The sequence below is a fragment of the Pseudopipra pipra genome, chromosome 6, assembly GCF_036250125.1.
Source record: "Pseudopipra pipra isolate bDixPip1 chromosome 6, bDixPip1.hap1, whole genome shotgun sequence".
NCBI classification, from domain to species: domain Eukaryota; kingdom Metazoa; phylum Chordata; class Aves; order Passeriformes; family Pipridae; genus Pseudopipra; species Pseudopipra pipra.
Window position 1 is genome coordinate 32,813,638 of NC_087554.1, and position 18,598 is coordinate 32,832,235.

The 18,598-nt window shown below is 34.8% G+C and overlaps 1 protein-coding gene across 14 annotated transcripts in view; it reads right to left on the reverse strand.

Annotated features, from left to right (window-relative positions):
* The window catches only part of RYR3 (ryanodine receptor 3), a 212,354-nt gene that overhangs the window by 37,180 nt on the left and 156,576 nt on the right, over positions 1–18,598 (reverse strand). For 5 of the 14 annotated variants that reach the window (XM_064658446.1, XM_064658445.1, XM_064658444.1 and 2 more), the window contains exons 65-74: positions 17,097–17,227; positions 13,942–14,262; positions 12,565–12,805; positions 10,995–11,082; positions 10,798–10,890; positions 5,993–6,007; positions 2,831–3,001; positions 2,379–2,438; positions 1,133–1,264; positions 186–298 (exon numbers count right to left, since the gene is read on the reverse strand). In XM_064658446.1, coding sequence (XP_064514516.1) covers positions 186–298; positions 1,133–1,264; positions 2,379–2,438; positions 2,831–3,001; positions 5,993–6,007; positions 10,798–10,890; positions 10,995–11,082; positions 12,565–12,805; positions 13,942–14,262; positions 17,097–17,227 — 1,365 coding nt within the window. Of the gene's footprint in view, positions 1–185; positions 299–1,132; positions 1,265–2,378; positions 2,439–2,830; positions 3,002–5,986; positions 6,008–7,839; positions 7,861–10,797; positions 10,891–10,994; positions 11,083–12,564; positions 12,806–13,941; positions 14,263–17,096; positions 17,228–18,598 lie in introns of all 14 variants that reach the window. The other 9 variants (XM_064658448.1, XM_064658447.1, XM_064658442.1 and 6 more) reach the window with 4 other exon arrangements.

The window sequence follows — 18,598 nt, forward strand, 5'->3', positions numbered from 1 at the left end:
GTCTTTCCCCCTCTGGTTATTTGTCATGAGATGAGTATTTTGCTACTATGAGTAATTAACTGATAACTAACCAACTCTTAAAATTACATAGACCTAACAATCAACAAACATGTAGGTAAACACATGAGTAGTGAGAACTAAGTAAACAAAGAAGTTTTGAAAAAATAAACCTTTAAACCATTTACCTTGGCAGGTTGTATAATGGTGCCATTCTGAAACATGCAACAACAGCCCTTTTGCGTTGTTTTGACAGGAGTTTGTGCCAAACAGCCTTTTTTGATCTCAGTGGTTGTTCAACCTACGGGAAAATATCTTCTAGTTCATACAATGGAAACACTTCAACTTTCATCCAAAATTTTCATTTTAGCTAATAGTTAGCTAGTTAGCAAAATAGAAAATGTTACAAATGCTCTGCATAATCTGAAAAAAGTTGCTTTGGGGCTTTATTTATTTTTTTAATTAGTAAGTAAAATACTAGGGACCTTCTATATAGTACCTGTCAGTTTATTCAGGCAAACTCCAGATGCTAGAATACCTCATGTGTGCGACTCCTTGGTACATTTCCAAAATGGTTATTCTGCCTGTTTCTAACAATGCATATTCAGCTGTTCATGTGAATGAATTTCTGTGCTGTATCGCTTATGATTGAAATGGATTAACTTTATGTAGGAAGAGTACAGTTGCCTTTATGTGTTTAAATTTTATCATTTGAGTGAACAGGCAACTGATTCAAAAGTTGCTATGGCATGCTCAGATGCAGAAATAGGAGACAGGCTGAACTCAGTATATTAAAAATAACTGGACAAGCAAACATCTCTTCCTAAAATTACAGGTTTCTGAATGGAGGTGATTTGTATACTATACTTCTTGCTGCTGTTCACAAAGTTTTGCAGAGGCAAATATATCCTGAGTTTTCCCTGAAGCTAGATAGAGGCACTTAAACAGATTACATTAAATTTTTGTGTATATACACATCTGTTTGTGCATGTGTACTTGCATGCAAGCATGTGCAAACCCCCAATTTTTATGTGGACACTTTAATGATAACACTCACTGAAGCTGAAATAATCTCTGCAAGGAAAAATCTCAGGTTGTTTTAAAACAAACACAGTATAGAGATTTATGTTTTTACCTGTTCCAGATGATACAGAGCAGCTGATATCCTCTGCACACGTTCAACATTTCTCTCAGGGTCAGTAGGTCCATCACTCTTCAAAATGTCTTTGTACAGATTTAGCTGCCATTTCACAGCTGGATCATCAGACTAAAACCCAACATGTTTCATGTGTAAGCTGCTCAATTTGACCAACAACACTACTGCTCTCATAGTATAATAAAGAATGTTATAGATACTCCCACTTTCTGTCCCCTTTCAGACCAAACTAACATCTGCCAGCTGCTCAAAAAAATGGCATTGGGTTCTGTATACTGCTGGGCAATTGAACTCAATTCTTGAGCAAGGTTCTGTATTTTTATTTCACAAAACCAAATAAAGCACTCTGAGACTTTTGTATCCCACTTAACTGCATTAAAAATAAGAAAGCTGATTTAGTACTGGAATTAACTCCTTGCAGGACCTCTGTACCAATAGTGTAAAGCTGTTTTTTGGAGTCTAGAATAGACAGCTAGAATTTAAGTAGGTTACAGCCACTTAACTGTAACAGCCAAAGGTTTTGGGTATTTACTTAGAAGACAAAAAAAAAATGACAAAACACATTAAATTACTTATTGTGTCCATTCCAAATTTATGTAAGCACAAATTTTATCAACCAGACAGTCATCTTCCATAACAGATAAATGAGTGACTCCTATTGTGTTCAAAGATTGTAGGTAATGATCTAAATTATTTATAGTTTACTGAATGATGAGGACTCTATATTGGTATACCTTTGACAGTGTATTCAGCATATAAATTGTAGGAATATAAGGGTGCTTGTAAAACTCAGAAGTGCTAAGATGACACAAGCTTTTCTTGTTTTATCATAGTCACTTTAAAATGTATATACTCTTAGAAATGCTATTTAATTATTAGTGAAAGTTAAATTCAAGAAGAGAAGCTGAAATATTACAGTTCCAATTTCTTTTCTTGTTGAGTCAAGATGATTCTAAACCATTATAGCTTTAAGACTACCAGCATCTCAATTCTTCACACTTGTGCCATTCTATAGAACTTCCCAAAACTTGATTATACCAGCCAAAACTACAAATAAGCCATTTATTATAATGAAAAAATCATGAAGAATAATGTTAAAATGGCAATTTTTCTAATAGGTTTTCAGATTATATTTTTAAATGTATCACAATTATCAAAACAATTGTGCCTTCTGTGTTTTAAAAGTGCACATCAGAATCTTTAAGACAGAGTTTTTTTGTATTACCTTTTCCTGCAAATGTAAGTTGTTACGTAAATGTTCTTTGACTTCATCATCTGTGTCCCTCTGTAGAAAGGTAGAAGTATTTTTCAGTTCAGATTATGATTCATTTCATAAATTTTACAACATAGAACAGCTTTTATTTTAATATTGAAACATAACCTCTTTTGTATTCAAAGTATGTAAGATATCAGAAGGGTCAAAGGCTTTCCTTAGCCAGAAAAAAAGGATTAAACTCTGAAGGGAATTAAAGCTAACTAATGATATTTCCCTATTCGGTCCAAATGAATAGGCATATATAAAACTGCACATTGCATACAAATAATTAGCAGTTATAATTGCTTACAGTACATAGATATGTTTAATAATATTGACTGCTTAGATAACTATGCTTCAAAATATGGTTTAGAAAGTTCTGCTTGCTTTGCATTAAAAACTATTGCAAAGTACACACTTACATGGCTGTATCTAGTCTTAGCCAAAGAGATGAGCTCTTGGTCTCCAGGAGTACACATATTCAAACCAATAGGAAGCATCTTTTTAAGTGCAGCCACAATCAAAGATGTTTGTATGGAGTACAAATCCCCTCTACGTTTTGATTTCTTCCTCTCTTGATCTTGTCCTCCAGACTATCATTAAAAAAAAAAAAAAAAAGAAAAGTAAATTACTGTAATTCTCTAATCACACGCTTCTCCAACATGTTCTTCCCCAGTGGTCCAGGAAAACTATGTTCCTGATGTAGTACAACTAATTAAAAATGCTACATCAGAGGAAGGGTGTATAGTCTTGAGTGGGAAACATAAAGGAATAATTTTGGTGTGCGCCAATGCAGAAAATGCAGTAACAGTGATGTTTTAATAGGAGTAACACACTTTTGTGTGCATTCATAATATGACTCTATATTTTCTGGATCTTACCTCTCAAATCAGAAACAACCCTAAAATTAAAAGATGAGTCAGTCTCAGAGGACACTATTAGCTCTCTAATATTAGAAACAAATTCAGGATGTTTACTTTTTTTTTAGGAAATTGATATAAAGATAGTCATCCAGGGTCTGAATGAATGAATATTGCCTGATTTGTCTCATCTGGAAAATACTAGTATTTAAAAAGCTTTGATTCAATGCAGTAAAATGCCAATGAATTAGTGCCTCTGGGAAAAGCACTGCCCTTTGGCTTTGGCTAATATTAGTAGATTCGGGATGAAAAATTAAAACTTTTGCAACTTTGGATATCATCAGTAATAGGCAAAGGAAAACAAGAGACAGAGGTAAACAGCACAACAGAATAACATCTGCCCTATCTTCATACAACAGACACTGTACAACAGTATTTCACACTCAACTTTTCATTTATGAGACAGAGAACCAAAATCTTTCAAACAGACCCATATATTTAATGAACACAGTAAACAGCAACAACATAAAATAGCCCAGTTCTGAATTCTGTACCTAGATTAAACTCCTACTACAACTCAAGGGGAGTTTTGCCTGAGATAAGATTTCAGGACTAGGCCTCCAGGCTTATACAACACTACAAAATGTAGTGCTTGCATTTAATCCTCCACATCTTTCTCTCAGTTAAGTTTTAGTGATAACTGTTCTTATAATATATTGTGTAGTTCCACATAAGGATACAGCAGAATCCATTGCAATTCCTTATCCAAATTACTGCCTCACTATTATCACAGTATCACTGGAAGAAAAAAAGGCAGCCATACATATTCTACTCAGTGATAAATTTTGGCAAATTCTCTCTTCTAGATGGTGAATCTCTACGTACATAGCTGGTGGTAAGCATTGTGCAGGTCTGAGGGAACTCGCAATGGATGTGGCTTCCTTTCTTAAGGAACTAACAATTGCAAGAGAGTACTTTGCCTCAAAGCTTCGCTTTTCAAAGTGCCTTAGAAATAGCAGTGATGCAATGGTTATAACAATGACATTATTTGTACTCTACATTGACAGCAGACAAACAAATCCCACAATGTATCGCTGTATTCCAGTGGCGTCACTATGCATCTTAAATAAGGAATAACAAAATATGTAGTAGATAATTTAAAAAAAAAAAAAAGAAAAGAAGGAGAGATACTGGTTTCTGCATCTTTTATGCCTGAGGCCTTTCACACATCCAATTTGCTGTATGTTTATATGAGATTAATAACTATGTATGAACGAGATAGGGGAACCTTAAAACTTGAACATTTTTAAAGCACAAAAAGAAGAGTCATTCTGCCTTTGCCATAAATTCTGCTGTCCATGAATTCACATCTCCAGCTGATAAATGTATAAGTAGAGTCACAGACAGAAACCTAAATGACAATGAAATTGTGTCTCTTTCAGTTCTGATATGCACATATAAGAGTAAACACAATACCTTCATTACATATGTAAAGTGCATTAAATTTGATGTATTTTGCCTAAATAATTAACTGTGCTAAAAGGACTTGAACAGAAAGAATGATACAATTTGGTTGCCTAACAGCACATAATGATATTACTTGCCTGAGGTTTTCAACACACAAATGGATATTTCTTAAAAAAATATACAGAAAAAGAATGACAGATTCTTTAGTAGATTAATAATAACTAAATATGCAATGAAAGAGAAGAAATAATTTATTTACACTAATAAAATCAGCTAAAACTGGTTAAGATTATGGAATTAATATTTTTAATATTTCCATTCCTCTTTAACCCTTCAAGTCTCTGAAATTACCATGAGAGCATTCATTAAATTGTACTCTATATACCTGGAGAAGTTTGAAAACAACAAATCATGAAATCAGTTGTTAGTTTAACAGAACTTCTCTTTTTTTTACTTATGCCTGCAGTTTAATTGATTAAAAGCTCTTCACAGCATAATGTATGCTTCTCAGGATAGCAGGTAGAGGGAAAGATGAAAGGGTTTATGCTCCATTTTGCTGTTCATTCTGCTTCACCAATGAAGACCACACCATAGGTCAAAAAGTACTCATCTATATTAGAAATTCATACTAAAAAAATATGAATGATGCAAGGGAAGGTGACCTATGGTCCACTGGAGGAGAAGAAAACTTCAAATGCATTAAGTACATAAAAGAAACAAGGATTATTCAAAAGCTTTGTCACTGATCACAACTTTAGTAAAGATCATTTTACTTTTGGAGAAAGGGAGGATTTGAACTGTATATCTTATTTAAACTTACTGATTTTAATACAACTTCTGTTCATCTACAGACAAGGTACAAGGTTATAGCACATTTCTACCATATATTCTTCTTGAATATCATAAGCCAAATACATCTTTCTGATGACTCTACTTAAACATTGCTTTTACAATGTCTACTTCAATATATTAGCAAAAAAACAGAATGCAGAAAGACAGCAGAGGCGGAATGTACATCTAAAATAGTTACAAAAAGTAATTTGACTACATTTTCACATTAAGCAGCACGTAAGGAGTGCCAAAGGGAATTTCAGCTGCTCTGATCAAAACTGCCACTTCAGCCTGGACAAAATTTATAGTAGGTGGAACCTGGACCTTCACTTTGTGACGCCACTGCTATGATCAATGGAAAGAGTGCTTGGAGCCTGATCATCTCTAAATCTAAAACAAAGACACATCATGCACTTTGACCTGTACCTTTACTTGCATGGCCTGTGTGAAAGAAAAATAAAGGGAAAAAACCATAAGTAAAAGAGATGAAAAGATGATAATTTTACAAGTTAGTAATAAACTTACTCAGCTTTATCAGGACAGTAAAAATATAGTAAGTTTGTAGCTAAAACAAATGCATAACCAAATGGGATCTTAGCGAAATCAGCTTAATCCTTATTAAATGATTGAACTTCTGAATTTCTGTTGCTATTCTAACACACACTACCAATTGTTGCTTGAGCACATAAGGAAGTACATCTAGTAAGCCAGCCTTTTCATTAAAGCCATCTCAATTTTATTAAAAGAAGAAAGGTGTCTGGAACTCTGGATAGTCCAATAATGAAAAATATTAACATTTTCACCAAAATAGCTCTTTCTCCCCTCTTTCCCCCCCCCCAAAAATATGTTTGAGAAAAATTATGTTTAGAAATCAAATTATCACTGGGAAGGTGTTGCACTTCATTTATGGATGTATTTTCCCATCACATATCTTATTATCATTTTGAAGACAATCTGAGAAGCTTTAGCTTGTATCTTTTAGCAGTACCCATTTTAAGAACATTATCAACTCAGCTGTAACTCTCATACATACACAGGGGTTTTTCCCATGTTTATTATATTAATACCATAAATACACTTAAATAAATATGCATTCCATAGTCAACACCATATTATCATTGGTCAGGAAATCTTAAGAATATAACATCAAAACCATTTAGTTACTGTAAAATAAAATAAACTGTTACTCAAAAGAATCCTTTACCAGGCATAGGAAAATACTATAGAAAACTGTTGGGTTTAAACAGGCAGAAAAATCTATAAACACGCACAAGCCCCTACTTCTGTCATTGCCCTAATAGTAACTTCCTTTTCTTGTGATACTTGAGTAAGCTTTAAAATCTTGAAGTCTAGGTATTTTTAAAATCTTTTGCAGCCTACTGTATTAATACCACATAGTAAAAAAAGGCTTCAAGTCAAGAAAAACAAAAGACTAATCATCAAATTAAGTGTTAGAATCTTAGATTCTTAGAACTTGAATACCTTACTCAGACAAATAGCAAATTTTAGTTTAAAATTTCAATTGTGTGAAATATGTAGATGCTCCTAGACATGGCTCAGCAGATATATACTGAAGGTAAGTAAAGACAAGATGTTAATTATACTTAATTTATTAGAGATGACTATAAAAGTAATCCACTCATGCTTTACCTCAGTATATCCAAAGGAAATACATTCTTTGTAGTTGAGATAGTCTCAGAGATCTAAAACTCTTGCAGAAAATACTAACATAAAATCCTCTAACTATTGTAAATCTGCAAATAATATGTATTACATATCACAAATGGGCACAAACCACGATGGTGTTTCATAATACAAGCTAGAATGCTATGACTGCCTTGAAATTCTATAATAGTAATATAATAGGTCTATCCAAATGTTCTTAAAAGTAGATTTAAAAAAATAATGAGGACCAGTCAAATAGAACTTCAGTAGAATATGCAAGAGTTTAGCAACTGAGGGTATATATCTAGCCACACATTCATTTAGATTCCAAAACTTATACAAAAAAATTGCCCACATATATATTACACAGTTATTATGTACATGTGAATGTATAAGCTTAGTGTTTTATACTGAAAAACTCAACAGGACATCATTGGCTCTTAACCAAAATGTTATTTTATCAAGAAACCTATGAAGGGGTCAAAAATAACAGATTAGTGGAGTTGAATGTGTTTTAATTCTCCATTTCAACACTTTTATCACAAATCTGTTATTTCAATGTAATCTAAGTTACCAGTCTCTCTCAGACTGGAAGTTCTCTAACTTACCATTCCCCTCCGAGCACTCTGCTGCCATATTTTTAGAAAAGAAAAATTAAAAACTTTCTCAGCTGTTAATACATTTATTTGAAAAGCTATTAACAAAGTTAACATTGTATAATCAAAATACAGTGGATACTTAATCAATTTATTGATTGTGATGATGAATCATTTGTTACCACTGCTTTTAGCCGGCAATAAATTGATGTAATGCTACTCCTTCATCCTCTGCTTCTTTTTATTCTTCATGTGGCAGGTAAAGATATAGAACCTTCTGTACATTACATATTACACCTTACACTCTGATAGAATCACAGTATTTTTTATCTTAGGAAAAATACTAAGTCTCTGTTATATAAAGCAGTCTCAGATCAGCATGGGACCTTAATCCTTTAAGGGACCTCAAACTGTTCTGTCTTGGGCCAACTGCCAAGAGCTAATGCTCATATTCACAGTTTTCTATACATTCTCATGCTTGATAAATACTGGATATAATTGTTTACACTGAAAATAATATGAATAAAGATAAACTAGTGATAGAGAGGAAAGTGCTAATTATTCTGTTAGCATAATGCTTTTTGAGCTGAATGTTAATATTAAAGCAAGAAATTATAAAAATAATGTTCCCTAATGTAATGTCCTCTACAGATCACTGTCTGAGGATATAAATAAGTACCAAAGCTTGTAAAAAATTCTGAAGTTCAGTTACCTAGAGAATTTCTTGTTATATATATATATATTTCTTATATTTACTATATATTATTATTATATATTATATATTATATTATATATTATATATATTATATATTATATTATATTATATTATATATTATATTATATATTATTATATTATCTTTATATATATTTGGTTTATATATATATTTCTTCATATTTTAAACTATGCAGCCTTAAATAAAAAATCAGATGTAAATCTATCCTTTAATGAGTGTGCTGGTTTTAGAGCACTTACATTTTATATTATGAAATATTAACAATTTCCTGCTTAGAAACCATCTATAGAAAACCAATACAACACTTCTAAAAGACAACTCATACATTTCATCATGGTATTTAAGTCATCATGAAACAAATGTCTATCTAAATTATCAGCTGTTCTGCAATCATGCCTGCAGTTACGGTACCATATAAATAAAATATTCAGTCATGAACAATAAAGTATTTTATTTCTTCTTTTATTAGCAATGGCCATGCACAGTGTCCTTGAATGCCATAAGATGACATCGTATGCTTACAAAAAATTATATGCATATAAAAAATCCCACAATCTCTCTGTACTGTATACCCATAGGAAGAAAAACACATTTATATATGCATCTACATCTCTGTTATGCAAAAATATATTCATACAAGTATTCATACACAGTATATCTCTATACTTAAATATATGCTTCAGGCATTTGAAAATATAATCTCAAAATCAAATTTGGGTAATATAGATTCTTGATGTTAAATTCCCATGATTTTTTCAAAATCAGAGCAGTATGAGGCCTACCTATTCTTTATTTTGTAAAGATTTGTTTTTCATTCCTGCCATACCAGACTGACAAAAATATAACACTGTTTACATCATATTATCCTGTATTAATTTAAATATATATGAATCACCTGATTCTAGTCTATCTTTTTTTAAAAAAAAGTACACCTAATTGGCCTAGTTCTGAGACCATTTCTAACATATAAATGCTGAAGTACACATATTAAATCTATGGGCAGTGATTGCCATATGATAAAAGTACAGAGCTGCATATTAGACTTGGTTATTGTGCAATTTCTCCTCAAATAGCCTTGACTATGGCCACTACTAATCCTGCTAATGAGGATGATATAAACGTTTAAATTCTATCAAACAATTTTGTAATCTGCATGTTGAAAACAGGAAAACATTTAAAAATTCCTTTTCTCTGAATAAGGAATTCTGTATACAGTTGGACTTTTTTTTTAGTGCCAGTCATGAACTAATGACAATCAGATAATCTGCTAGTTTTGCATGTAAAATTTCCAATATCAGCATTTGGCTTGGCCTGGTTTCAAAACTAAAAGAAAATAATAAAAAAAACCCCAAACAAACCTTTTTAAAGAAACTTATGAAATATAAGGGCACATTTTATCTGCCTCTCTATTTTCTAAAGTTGAACTTACAGTAGCTTGGTAACAGACAACCAAAATACATTGAAAAAAACAACTTTAAACACTACTTCTCTGGTACACTTTCAAAATTACTCCAAACACATTACAAATATAAATGAAAGAAAAGGTTCCTTTGCTACACTTACTTACACTAATTTGGAATTAGACTTCATCTAGCTTTAGTTTAGTAAGGCATTTCTTCAGCTAATGTCAAAGCAGCATGTTTTACCTTGACACCATGAATTTTGTCTATTAAACAGGTAACAAATGTACTTTAAGCCATTGTATCAGCCTCTCTTTGAAAATTAGCAAAAAAGACATTAATGTGTTAAGTAATAAAAAACAAGAAAACCAGTGTACACATGGCACACTATATGTATACATAAAGGAGTATATGCAAAGACAGCAGTCATCCATCAAAGCTGACAGAACAATATGACATTCACAGGAAAATGATGAGGCAACCAATGTTTTTTCACTTGCTTTTATAAAATAATCTACCTTTTTTTTTTTCTAAAAGATCAACAACCCATATTTTATAATACAAGCCATATTCTCTTATACGTGTAATTTCTCAAATCAAGACTTTTAATTAAAGCTTGTGTATTTGAATATTAGCAAACATTTAATAAGTAACTCTAAGGTACATAGGCTATATTTTGCATAGTAGTTGTCACATCTGTCATCAAGAAGCAAAACTATTTTTGTTTTCTTCTACTAGAACAGCAGCTGCAATCTGAGTAGATTTTCAGAGCCTTCTTACAACATACTAAACACATAGTGAAAATTTACCTGATCCACAAATTTTTATTAACTTACTTTAGACATCTTGCTCTTGGTGTCTCCTGTTAAAAATGCCAAATTGTTGATTTCATTCTGAATCACAAAATTTTGTTCTTCTCTTTTGAAATTCTAAAGACAAAAATAAATCACCAGAAATTTAGTTCAACCACATGCACCACCTTTATAAGTAAAGATAGGATTAAATGAAAGAAAAAATGTACATCTTATCTTACATGTGATTTACACCACAGGATAAAAACTTCAGCTACCATTCGAAAGAGTTCATCGGAATCTGCATCTGGTTTCTTTAGCCAGTTGGCTCTAGTTACAAAAATAAGAGAAATTTAAAATAAGACATTTTAATATAATAATCTCTATTTAATAGATCAGGTTACATTTGTATAGTTAATATTGGAATTCAATGAAAATCTCTTTAGATGCTTACAGAGGCAGTCTTTCATGGCAGTTTAATTCATCTCCAGCAAAAATCCTAATTCTTGGGTATTTATTTCTGCCTGCTTCCCCTCCCCATGGTGCCAACACATGTTTTTGTGCCTGTTCTGTTAACCAGACTAAAATCCAGACCTTGCTATTGTATTTTTTTCCTTCCTAATAAAACTTTGATATCAAAACTGTGTTGATCACAGAGAACACTGTAACAAGGAGAGAAGGAAGATTACAGGGAAATGAATGAGTGGATAGAGCTGTAAGATTCTTCAATTGGTTTAATTTTGTAATCCAGGAACTAATACAACTTCAGTCTGAGTGTGTCTGCACAAGGATGCTCTGAAAACTTGTGCAAATGAACTAACAGATGCAGCCCTCTTAAATGTCTCTAGATTAAATTGTATTGATATGACCATACATAAAGTGGGCACCTGACAGCAGACATGGAAATAGTTACTATGTTACAGTTTATGCTCATTAGCTTTATCTTTCTAGTTGGATTTCTCCACAGTCAAGCAAAATCTGCGGTTTTTAAAATATTTGAACTGTTTCCTTGCCAACAAGATCTGACATAGTAAAGCCTTGAGTTCATCTAGAAAAAGAAAACAATTCTCAGTGTAAATTTGTTCACAGCCTAAAGGATTATGCATGCAATGAAATGCTTCTAACCAGCTCAATATGTACTAACACCAAAAAAAAGAAAGGGGGACAATGACTGTGTACAGAAGAACAATGTTGTTAAGGATAGGATAAGATACTGTAGATGCTGAGATACTATAAATACTTCAGATGCTCTTCTGAGTTGCACCTTGGGATCGTGTTCTGTGACAAAGGAAATGGAAAGTGCAGGGAAAGTGCAGAATAATCCTTCAGTAAATGGCTAAGGAAAAAACTTCTGGTACAATGTCATTCAAATACTTTTTATTTTCATCTTAAAAAGAAATGAAAAAACAAAATAAACAAAAAAACCTCGCAAAAGAATAACAACTACATCTACAAAGAGAATCATTCAATGGAGGCAAAATATTTTTTTGTCCCTTCATTAACAGGTAAGGGTTTTAGCCATTTTTTTAGTTTTTGAAAAGCAATTAGTAATGTCACTGGGCTGCAGTAGGATGTATAGGTCTGGTCAGGATATGTGTTCTCAGTAGTAGTAGTCCAGTTACAGTACAACCAAATAAGCCATACATGTGAGCAAAAGGTGTGAATTCAAGGTACAGCATTGTTTAAGTGAAGAATCTTAAAATACTCAGGATCTGATTCTCAGCATAACATTAAATGGTGTTCTGAATGTCTAATCATAGACTCCAGTATATTAACTAATACATCTGAGTTCAATTATTAATTTTTATTTACCTGTTGTTGTCTACATAACGTATCAACATTGGATAGAACGCATAAAGGTCTCTACAAAGTACAGCAAATTCATCGAGAATGAGTAGCTCAGCTTCTTGGGTGTCAGTTTTACTATCTGCTTTCAACTGCTCCTCTTCCATCGCTATCTTTATAGCTTTCTTCTTCAATTTATCCAGTGTAGGAATAAAGTGAGATCTGAGCAGATCAGGTCTGGCTTTGCTGATGATGGGTTGAGCATAAACTATATGTGAAAATATAGATAATACTATGATTAATGCACTATTAGTGTTGTTTTTCATCATATTAATATGAACTCTGAAGTTCTAGAAATGATAAAGGTTAAAGAGCTTCATATATTTCTGCATCATAAAATTCCTAATAAAACTGTGAATGTAGCTTTGTAAAAACTGTATGTATTGAAAGACTAAACCACTGTGGATTTGGATAAGTATTTCAGTGTTATGTAAATTAAACTATCATGGTCTTTGCAAGTCACGTCTCTAACTAAGAACCTAAGAAAAGTAGAGGTTGAGATGCAAAGTCCTCAGAAAAATACTTTTTTTTGGGATTTTTGTGTGCATGGGTGTGGGGTTTTTGTACCCTATGTCAAAACTGCAACAAATGTTCTCTACAATTAAGCAGCAAACTTCTTACTAAATTTTAATGGAATTCTTATTTTTATTAAGGATCTTCCAGAATTTAAAATAATACCAAAGTCCAGTACCAATGGGTACTGGGCATTCAAATTTAGCAGTAAATTATTACCTTTACATAACTTTTCTCGAACCACATTATTGCACAGTACAAATTTACACTGGTTAATATGAATGATAAAATTTGGATACAGTAAATTTCTTTATCTAGCTAGATACTAAATCCTGTAGGACATTTTGAGAAAACTTTCAGCTCATTTAATAGATCACACATTTATTCAGGTAAACCAACTAATTTTGAACTTGGGTGACTCTTAAAATTATTTCACCATTTACAATTTCTTTGCATTTTGTCCTGATATTTCATGAACAGAATTCACAGGACTTATACCCTCTACCGTAAAACTCACTTCTTAGGTGCCTTGAAAATCAGCAAAACTGACAACTCCAAAATAAATTCTAAGGCTTTTATACAGTGCATAGAGGAGATAAGATTTTCAAAATCTGTTATGGTGTACAGAAAACTCTCTACTTAAAGTGATGCTACACTGCATGTATAAAATAATAATAAAAAAATAAATTGTTACTTATCTTTTGTTTATCTGTCTTTTATGATGGTTTTATTACAATTTATTGCTATTATATCACTGGGTAATAATGTAAAGTATAAAAAAGTAATTAAATATTATTAGTAAAATTACTCTTCAAAAAATGTTTACAGTACCTGCAATTCTTTTCATCCAAGATGCTTCATCTATTCCCAGATTGTTGTTAATGATTTTTAGAATGTTCCCAAGAACGATGCTCAGATGCTCAGATGTTATCATTGTACAGCAAGGCCCACCACTTTGAGGAACACTCTCAGACCCTCTTTCCCACCAGTAGGATAAATAGTTGCATAGCATGGGTAAGATAACTTCAATGACATGAGGCATTTCAGTATACCTTGCTCCAGACTCTGCTAAATCATTAATTTCCTTTATAAGTCCATCCAGCTGAGGGATCTCTGGACACATCTCTTCTACTGTATCAGGCATACCTAAAACTGCGAGTAAGGGTAGAAAAACAAAAGAATAATTAGCAAAATAAAAGAGGACACCTATGTTTAAACCCTATGTTTAAAATACAAGTAACATTGTCACTCAGGTTTTTTTCCTTCACTGTCTTGGGCAGGTATATCTGTAGTAAGACTTTGGGGTATGCATGGGTATCTCCTTTCATAAATTATGTCTTTCTGATGATGTGCATATAGCAATGATGTAAACAATATCTGCCATAAAGCCATGGCTTTACCATAATGTGTCCTGCAATTATCTGGTGAGCAGTCCAGCTAAAAGTGCAGAACAGAAAGATTATATTAATATTCAATCAATTCTGGTCATTATTTCCATAATCATTCACAACTTTTACACTTATTTGCCAAAGATTAAATCCACCTCAGGGAAAAGGAAACAACCAGCTTAAAATTATGGGTGGGGTTAAAATTTAACTGTACCTAGTATATGCACTCTGCACATCTATCTCCCAACAAAATGCCAGGAAAGAATTCCAGTTGTCAGATGCTTGTATTAAAAACTGAAGGATGCTTATTCAGCAGTTAACAACCCATCATAATCTAATGCCAGTCCCTCAAGTAAAACTGTTCTGCCACCAGTGCTGTTTCTATAAAGCAGAGCTGACAGGGAGGAAGGATTAGCAGAAGCTTTTCCATAACTGCTGTTATCTGGAAAAACTTGAGGCATATGTAATCGGTCTACCTACCCTTTTGTTTCTTGTTTGTTTGTTTAAAGGTACAATGATTTGGCAGGTAATGACTCTTACGTGGATCAACCAGAAAAATACTGAAATACTTTAAGATAGGAGTCCATCAAGAGTAAATTGGGAGAGAAGCAAGTGAAGAAAAGTAGAAGGACTCATGCTCCTTTCAACAGAATCACAGAAAGGGTAAGGCTAGAAGGGACCGCAGTGAGGTTGTGTATAGACTAGGGAATGAGAGGCACTGCTACAGGAAGGGACTTGGGGTCCTGGTCAATGGCAAGTTGAATATGAGTCAGCAGTGCCCTGGCAGCCAGGAGGGCCAACTGTGTCCGGGGGATCATCAGGCAAAGCATCACCAGCCAGTCGAGGGAGGGGATTGTCCCACTCTGCTCTGCATTGGTGTGGCCTCACCTTGAATATTGTGTGCAGTTTTGGGCACCACAGTATAAAAAAGGCATTAACCTGTTAGAGAGCATCCAAAGGAGGGCCATGAGGATGGTGAAGGGTCTGAAGGGGAAGCCGTGTGAGTGGTTGAGGTCACTTGGTCTTTTCAATCTGGAGAAGAGGAGACTGAGGGGAGACCTTATTGCAGTCTAAAACTTCCTTGTGAGAGGAAAGGAGGGACAAGTACTGATCTCTTCACTCTCATGACCAGTGACAGGACTCAAGGAAATGGCATGAAGCTGAGTCAGGGGAGGTTTAGATTAGGTATCAGGAAAAGGTTTTTCACCCAGAGGGTGGTTGGGCACTGGAACAGGCTCCCCAGGGAAGTGGTCACAGCACTCGGCCTGCTGCCTGAGTTCAAGAAACGTTTGGACAATCCTCTCAGGCACATGATGTGACTCTTGGGATGCCCGGTGCAAGTCTGGATGTTAGACGCAATGATCTTGATGGGTCACTTCCAACTCAGCACATTCTATGATTCTATGATTTGGCCCAACCTCCCTGCTCAAGCAGGGTCATCCTAGAGCACATTGCACAGGATTGAGCTGAGATGGTTCTTCAATATCCCCAGTGAGGGAGACTCCACAACTTCTCTGGGCAATCTGTTCCTGTGTGTGGTCACCTGCACAATAAAGAAGTTCTTCTTCATATTGAGGTGGAATTTCCTGTGCATCATTTTCTGCCCGTTGCCTCTTGTCCTATTGCTTGACATCTCTGAAAAGAGCCTGGCTCCATCCCCTTGTCACCCTCCTTTCAGAGACTCATATACATTGATGAGGTCCCCTCTCAGTCATCTCTTCTTGATGCTGAACAGGTCCAGCTCCCTCAGCCTTTCTTCATAAGAGAGGTTCTCCAGTCCTTCAGTCATCTTTGTAGCCCTCTGCTGGACCCACTCCAGGAGCTCCATGTCTCTCTTATACTGAGATGCCCAGAAATGGACACAGCACTCCAGGTGAGGCCTCACCAGGGCTGAGTAGAAGGGCAAGATCACCTACCTTGACCTGCTGGCAGTGCCTCTTCCTAATGTACCCCAGGATACCACTGGCCTTCTTGGCCACAAGGACACACTCCTGGCTCCTGGACAGCTTGTTGTCCACCAGGACCCCCAAACCCTTCTCTGTAAAGCTACTTTCCAGCAGGTACTGCTGTATGGAGTTATTCTTCCCCAGGTGTAGGACCCTGCATTTACTTTTGTTGAACTTCAGACACTTTTTCTCTGCTCATCTCTCCAACCTGTCAAGGTCCCTGTTTGATTAAGGTTTCATGGAATCAAAGTCTTATTCTGCCAGGAGTTCCCTAGACCAAACTGCTTTAGATTACTGGTAAGACAACAAAAACCATAGAAATTTGCTACATGTACGCAATTGTATATTTGCCAAAAAATATTGTAACATACGTATGTTCTTTAACTAAGCTTCAAATATTACAGTATGCACCTTTAGAAAAGTATTCAAACATCGTGTTCAGAAAAATATCTAGAACTATTAGGAGAAAGGGAAAAATGTTGACACAGTTTCAACAAAATAGAGAAGGCTAAAATGACAAGTAATGAAACAGCAATAGTAGGAGTTCTCTACTAAGGCATCCGTTTGGATTATTTTCATTATACAACTTCTATTACTTAGTTGGAGAGGAGTAAACAGCTTTTTTTTTTTTTTTTTGAGAAACAGTACTTACTTGCTCTTTCTCTTGCACTTTTTGTGTTGAAAACAGACAGTGGGTTGTAATGGTTGAGAGAAGGTTCAAGGAATGCTACTGGAATGGCCGCTGCAAGAGATGCTAAACACTCACCAAGTGCGGGACGCTGCCTGTATATGAGAGACATTAAAAGTCATCTGAGAGAAAAAAGGTTTCACTAGGCTATCAGTGTCTAGCATGCACAATAAAAAAGAAGTATTAGTGCTTATTGATGGTTTATTTTGTCTTTTTAATACGTTAGGAACTATATGACAACTTTGAAAAATTGCATTTCTCAAATGAAAAAAAATGGAAATCACAGTGGTATAAGAAACACAATTAAAAAAACACCCCACCTCCACCAGTTCTGGTTCTGGCCAAGATAGGATTAATTTTTGCAGTAGCCAGGAGGGAGCACGGCTGGGACCTGGAGATTATTCTATATCACTTGTCATTGCCGGGGGATGGAGGAAGGGACCCTTCAGGGTCAACATACTGTGGTTTTGAGCAATTGCAAGTGAATTGTTCACCTCTTTCTTGTACAGTCTGTCATTAGTATTGTTGCTCTTACTGAGCAACAATTTCATTGCCTTATTTCATTGCTATTTCCAGTATATTGTTCTTATCTCAACCCATGATCTTTACCTTTTGTGCCTCCAATTCTCCTCTCCAGCCTGCAGCAGAGGAGGGGGAGGGGATGGTAAGAGTGAGCAAGTGGCACATAATTTGGATTGTTTCAGTGGGAACACCAAATGGGGGAATATCATTCCTAAACCACAACACCCCTATTTGGTGCTCAGTGTGAGACAGGAAGGGTTGAGATAACAACAGATCTGACCAGAGCAGGTTGGAAACAAATTTGATCTACGCATTTGTTGTACTGGGTCCAAGCAGCTAGTCACAATGTTGCTTGGTCTGTTCACATGGTTGTGGTATCTAACCTTGCATATATTCCTGCATATGCAATATGTGCTCCATGTGATGATATTTTTCAGGGCAGGGAGAGGGATCAAGATTGCTTTGTTGCTGTATTGTGTGATATCAGCTTATGATATGATAACATCAAGGACAATGAGAGTCATTTGGGATGTGCCTTCAGTGCTGCTTTCCTGCCCTCACCTCAGGCGCTACCTCTGGGAGCTCATTAATAATCATACCCAGCCTGTGGGAAGAACAGGATGATTTTCCCCAGGTTTTCACCCCCTTTTCCTTTCTTCTTCAGGCTTGTTAAAACAGCTTTTGAGGATTTTGAATTTCCCTTGGATGTTAAGAAAAGCATGTTCTTGTTACTAGGTCTGCCACATCCCCCACACCACAGTATGGTCCACACCATATTCAGAGTCACAAAAGAGATTTTTAGTAGTGTCTTTCAGACATCTGCCCTGAGGGTGGATAGTCATGAGTGGCATGGAATGTGGTAGAAAATTGGCCAGGTTTTGAAGGATTATTCTGCTCCATTAGTTTGGAATTTCACCCCTGAACAACTACAGGACCCTGATAAA